The sequence below is a fragment of the Mercenaria mercenaria genome, chromosome 3, assembly GCF_021730395.1.
Source record: "Mercenaria mercenaria strain notata chromosome 3, MADL_Memer_1, whole genome shotgun sequence".
In the NCBI taxonomy this organism is placed as follows: Eukaryota; Metazoa; Mollusca; class Bivalvia; order Venerida; family Veneridae; genus Mercenaria; species Mercenaria mercenaria.
In genome coordinates, this window is record NC_069363.1 from 64,554,273 (window position 1) to 64,561,095 (window position 6,823).

At 37.3% G+C, this 6,823-nt stretch overlaps 1 protein-coding gene across 1 annotated transcript; it reads right to left on the reverse strand.

The window, feature by feature from the left end:
• Positions 1 to 728: 728 nt before the first annotated feature.
• LOC128555678 (nucleoredoxin-like protein 2) lies at positions 729 to 3,823 on the reverse strand. Its single transcript, XM_053538760.1, has 3 exons — positions 3,708 to 3,823; positions 1,687 to 2,115; positions 729 to 1,185 (listed from the first exon to the last, which is right to left on the reverse strand). Exons 2-3 carry the CDS (start codon positions 2,082 to 2,084, stop codon positions 939 to 941), a joined length of 645 nt encoding a protein of 214 aa, XP_053394735.1. The 5' UTR covers positions 2,085 to 2,115; positions 3,708 to 3,823; the 3' UTR covers positions 729 to 938.
• Positions 3,824 to 6,823: the final 3,000 nt, after the last annotated feature.

Below are 6,823 nucleotides of genomic sequence, written 5' to 3' on the forward strand. Positions count from 1 at the left end.
GGGAGAAATCCGTAGGGACGCTGCGCGGAGATTTTACGGAAATCGTGCAATTTCAGTGCAGTTTCCGTGCAGTCTCCGCAAGCTTCCCATGGAAATCGTACAACGCCAGTACGGCTTCCGCGCAGAGGCTGCGCGGAGAAGATACGGTGACGGCCAGGGTTGCAATCATTGCCGATCTGGCTCAACTGCAACTGCAGGTATGCCGCTCTGAGTCTTAGTGGTACTATCATTTCTCTGAAGAGACGAATAATAAAAACAAGCTAGAGATGGCCAATATATATAACATAATATATAGTTGAACCATGTTTAATATGTTTAACATTCAAATCGTTTATACGCCGTGTAGAATAATTCACTCGAGTTACGTCGTGAAATTATTCCACAGGCGCGTTGAATTACATTATAAGGTTGGCTTGTCAGATGCTAATGTTCAACATAACTGAGACCGAAAGATCTATGACGTACATATACCAGTATACATATTGCAATAGCTGGTTCTCGGCTTTCCAATACATTTGCAATTGCTGGCACAGGAAGCAATTAAGGTAAAAATCCTCCATGGGATTCGAAAGCTTTGGTCTTTTTCGCTCTTTTTAAGCAAAAATAACAAAATAAAGAAATGCTATATTTGTACGGTCTTTAAACAATCAAATTCATCCTCTTAGGCTGCTGGCTTTCCTCGCTTTCGAAGGATGGCAAATGTCGCGACAGTTGCATTTTTATATGGCACAACCTAAAATGGAACACAACTTTTACTACCGGTTATAAAAATGGCATTTTGCTTGGAGTGAATCTATTACCCTCCATGTTTGATGTCTAGCGTGAAATTTGGCTATTGTCTCAGGAGGAACCGAAACTAAACACACGAATAACATTTCACAAACAAGAATACATGTGTCTCGAAAGAAACATAAACACATCTGTTTCTGATCAGAAAATCACGTCGCAGCCTCGTTTTCGTCCTCATCCTTCTCCTTGCTTCCTTCCGTGTTATTGTTTTCAGCCACTGTCTGATTCTGGGACTGTTTAGCCTCGTATATACTGGAGGCTTGAGCCCAGTTTCGGAAAGCTATCACCCCCTTATCTTGAACTTCCTTTCGGCCTTTTAATGAAATCACTTCTCCATCTTTGTTAATGATGATGAATTTAGGTACCGCTGTCACATTATACTTGGCTTTCAATTCACTGCAAGACAAGTAAAACTTCGTCGTTATAAGAAACTGAGAAAGGTGATCAAGGGCTGTGTCTATAATTAGCCATATGCCACACGTTAAAGAGAGCTTGATAAAAATAATATAACATAAATAAAGTATTCCCTTTAATCAGTCCCGTTCGTCCGTTTAGCTCTATAGATATTCCGCAGATGTACGGATCGCGGGGTTGTGAGGCATATGCTCTCCGTGACGATCGCTAAAATACATTGTCTTCTTCCCCCTCTGATTCAAATCAAGGGGAAAACTGCTTCTACGGGGTCAAGGGAGATAATCCTAAATGTGAGCAAATGTCATGTGTTTGGTGATTCTAACTAATACTTCTTGAATAATATGCATTTTCAATTCCGGACGAACGGACGCATGGACGGACGAACAGCCGGACGGACAACGCAAAATATATATTCATCCACCTTCGGCGCGGGAATAAAAAATCAAAGCAGGTTTTATCACTATAAAGTTGTCTTTTACTTACTCCTTGAATGGATCATCGAAGGGAAGGGCGTACCAATCTCTATGTTTCTGTCGGAAATATGACTCCATGTCTTCTGCCGTTTTATCAAAACTTAGAAAAACAACTTCAAAGTTTGCTTTTCTGTTCAAGAGTTCGTCGTACATATTACACAACAGTGGTATAAACTGCTGACAAGGTGGACACCAACTGGCGGAAAAGTATATTCCCACAATTTTGCCCTGTAACGCCTCCTGGCCCAGCACGCGACCCGGAACTTCTTTCTCTTCTTCATTCTCCTCCTCCTTTTTGTCAAGTGGAGTGAGGTTCAGCTGCTGGGTGAGAGTCTCTTCTTCCGGCGTGACTGGTTTTTTCTCAAAGTATTCCTTGGTAACTAAGTATTTATCCCTAAAAAGATCCATCTTGATGTATGAACTGCTGCCAGGCGATCCTCTGAAATAACACATGTAACATATGCAGAGGTAACTTATTCAGAAGCACAGATATGCGAGAGTACAAAAGTCCACATTTATTAACATTTAAGGTATTGGACCCCTTACAGTAATGTTTAAAGAATGGCATTTGTTTGGTATATTCTTAAAGTTGACTATGTTTCGCACTGTGTTCCAAATTTTAAACAACTTTTACCGGGCCGTTTTTTTTTGTGAATTTTGTATAATTTATGGTATTTCCTCAAGCTCAAGTCGAGACAAATTTCAATGTGATGGCCACTATCTAAAATGTTTGCAGAGAATTCATTACAGCATTAATTTTGATAAAAGAAACATCAAACTATTGTTAAACAATTATAAAACACAAAATAAAACTGTAAATATGATTTGTTCTAAGGTGCCTCAAGAAAACAGATTTAATGAGACAGAATTCTAACTCCAACATTGAAAAATTAAAGTCGAATCCTGTGGGTCTGTTTTGAATTTTGCTCACTTCATTCAAAAATAACCTTGGGGCTGAAGTAAAACCTACCGCCATTTCTTCCACAATATGTATTCTAACGAATGAAGGCAAAATAGAGAACTTTTACCGCATGTAACTCAGTATTTTTAAAGATGTCTAACTCTACCCCTCCTGATTAAGAGGTAAATTCACATTGAACAGCAAAAAATGGCTTATAAAATGAAAATTTTCCACTTTTGTACAATACATCCATAATAAGTCTTAAAAGAAGTAAAAACTTACTAGAAAAAAGGAAAATATAGAGAAAAAAATTGGTCCCATGCCCCCCCCCCCCCCCCCCCCCCCCCCCCCCCCCCCACTGAAAATTGCAGTCAAAGTAGATTTATGGTAGGAATTGAATACTCTTCAAACCTACTCTATTACGGGTCCAATCCTTAAAGAGTAAAGTCTAGACAAAGATTTAATTATGGTTAATTTTCAATTTGAAAACTAATAGATATTGATAAAATTTTGCTGAATTGAGTGCAAATTCGTTCAAAGTTTCATCATAAACTGAGCCTGGTACAATTTTTTTTGTCTTGGTTACTTTTAACCTATCATATTCAGTGCAAATAAAGCAATGACAGAAGAAAAAATTAGCATAAAAGTATTAACCCTTCTCATGCTAGAAACGATTGATTCTGCCTTTGCGACAAGTGTAGATCATGATCGGTCTGCAGTCTGATCATGATCTTCACTGTTCGCCATTCAGTCGGTATCTTTTTGATATGCACCCCTTTTAACAGCTAATGGTTCTGTCCGAACTGAAAGATGGACAAGTTTAGTATAGAAATTTAGCAGGGTAAGACGTTGATGAATACAGACCTTGGCCGTGCGTTTGCATCTCTTCAAAGAATTATAGGCCATGTGATTTTAGAGTAGCATATTAATTCCAACAGAAATGCAAATCATACTGAATGGACTATGATAAAATTATAACGACCCAAACATATTCGGTACTTATCCCACACTTCAATACAGTAGAATATTAATCCTCAAATTAGATTACGTTTTTGAAATATGCTAAAATTGCTTATTCCGACTAAACAAAAAGGTTTGACTAGATGTCAATACATGAAATAAAGCAATACCTTTTGAACTGCTTTAAAACCGAAAGTACACATGTGTTTGTTTACATGCAATGCTTTGTGGGATGTGTTTACAGTGTTACCCGGGGTACCGGTGTGGGTACGGTTGTATTCCATGTTACATATATATATATATCGTTGTCATCTCGTTAACACCGGTTACGGGAAGTCCCAATTAATTTTGCGCGTCCGCATGATTGCCTAAAAACAATTTACTTATTATATGTTGATGTAATCAAACAGAGTTGATATTAAAAGTTTGATATTTAACATGCGTATATTTTCCTTTCAGTATGGAAGATAGAAATTTTTAGATGTTCCGCAAGACGCCCTGACGTTCGCTAACCTGATTACTAGTACTTCTTTTTTTTTTTGCAGAAATTACACAACTGAAACAACAACTGAGTTAACTTTCCATTTATAATTCTAACATGTCTGAAACAATACGGGACCACTTGTGTAATGGTTACATTTTACTCGGACTTTATCATAGACACCCTGTGTAAAATCTCAAACTTGTATTAAATCCATACAATATTTAAACGAAACTTTGAAGTTTTGTAGTTTGTGGCATTTTCTAGGGCATGTGTGGTCAAAAAACTGAATACGATTTCTGAAATAGTGTGACATTTATTTGTAAAGTCACTATATATTCATTGTAAAAATGCTGTGTTTACCAAGGTGGAAACTGGCAGGTACTAGAAAATGCAGATCTTCGATTCCTGATGTCATGTTAAAATTATGAATAATAAGAAAAGCAAAGCATATCGCATGAACAGGTTCATCTCTTGTTTGAAATATCGTAATAAGTGGAAGTGGATGTCGTATTGAAATTCTTTACTAAACCACAATTAACGAAAAAGCTGAATATATCTGCATATATAATGCGAACGACCCTTGAGCTAGCTTCTTGCGAGGAGCACAATTCTGGAACACAACAACAACAACTTTTATTAGCAATATCGACAATACATGTCTTTGGCTAACGAACAATAAAAATATGATAGATATGGTTTGTACTACAGGCGTAAACACAAACAAATTACTCTCTCAACAAATATACTTCCTTCAGAAATTTACAAATATTATTCTGAGTTCTCTTTCTGTCAGAAGACATCAAATTATCAAATTTTCTTAGAGTTGGCCATGATATTTTTGGCAAGTATTTTGAGCGAATATTCATATATCTCGGACAAGTCATAAGTACATGGTATTCCGATTCCACTGCATTTAAGTGACAATATGTATATAATCTTTGATTTCTAACTATACCACTATATCTACCAGTTTCAATAGCTAAGCAATGTGAAGACATTCTAAAACAAGTAAACAACTTTCCAAAGTAATCGTTATCAATATTGTTCAAATATGACTCAAAACTAAACGAAGTTTTAAATCTGGCGTAGTATTCTAGTTTCGGCAAACTATTTACATTGTTATGCCATTCTTGTAGAAATTGGTCTCATAGTCAAGTGTGTGAAGTTGGCGAGAAGTTCGACATTCGACATTGAACATTCGATCTCAGAACGACATTGGACATTTGAAGCGTGAAGTTGACAATAAGTTAAACTTTCGACATTGAACATTCGATCTCAGAACGACATTGAACATTCGATACCAGAACGACATTGGACATTCAATTTAGAACGACATTAGACATTCGAATCAAGAACGACATTGGACATTCAATTTTAGAACGACATTAGACATTCGAATCCAGAACAACATTGGACATTCAATTTTAGAACGACATTAGACATTCGAATCCAGAACGACATTGGATATTCGAATCCAGAACGACATTGGACATTCGATACCAGAACGACATTGGACATTCAATTACAGAACGACATTGGACATTCGATACCAGATCGACATTGGACATTCGTTTTCAGAACGACATTCGACATTCGATACCAGAACGACATTGGACATTCGATTTCAGAACGACATTCGACATTCGATACCAGAACGACATTGGACATTCGATTTCAGAACGACATTGGACATTGGATACCAGATCGACATTGGACATTCGATTTCAGAATGACATTCGACATTTGATACCAGAACGACATTCGACGTTCGATTTCAGAACGACATTGGACATTCGATTTTAGAATGACATTGGACATTTGATACCAGAACGACATTCGACATTCAATTTCAGATCGACATTAAACATTCGATTTCAGAACGACATTCGACATTCGATACCAGAATGACATTGGACATTCGATTTCAGAACGACATTGGACATTCAATGTTAGAACGACATTGGACATTTGATACCAGAATGACATTCGACATCCGATTTCAGATCGACATTGAACATTCGATTTCAGATCGACATTGAACATTCGATTTTAGAATGACATTCGACATTCGATACCAGAACGACATAGGACATTTGATACCAGAACGACATTCGACATTTGATAACAGATCTACATTCGACATTCGATTTCAGATCGACATTGAACATTCGATTTCAGATCGACATTGAACATTCGATTTTAGAATGACATTCAACATTCGATACCAGAACGACATTCGACATTCGATATCAGATCGACATTGGACATTCGATTTCAGATCGACATTGAACATTCGATTTCAGAACTACATTCGACAATCGATACCAGAATAACATTGGACATTTGATTTCAGAACGACATTGGACATTCGAGCCTAGAACGACATTGGACATTTGAACACAGAACGACATTAGACATTCGAATCCAAAACGACATTGGACATTCGATTCCAGAACGACATTGGACATTCGATTTCAGAACGACATTGGACATTCGAGCCTAGAACGTTTTTGGACATTCGAACACAGAACGACATTGGACATTCAAATCCAAAACGACATTGGACATTCGAATCTAGAACGACGTTGGACATTCAAATCCAGAACGACATTAGACATACGAACCCAGAACGACATTGGACATTCGAATCCAAAATGACATTGGACATTCGAACCTAGAACGACATTGGACATTCAAATCCAGAACGACATTAGACATACGAACCCAGAACGACATTGGACATTTGAATCCAAATCGACATTGGACATTTGAACTTAGAACGACATTGGACATACGAACCAA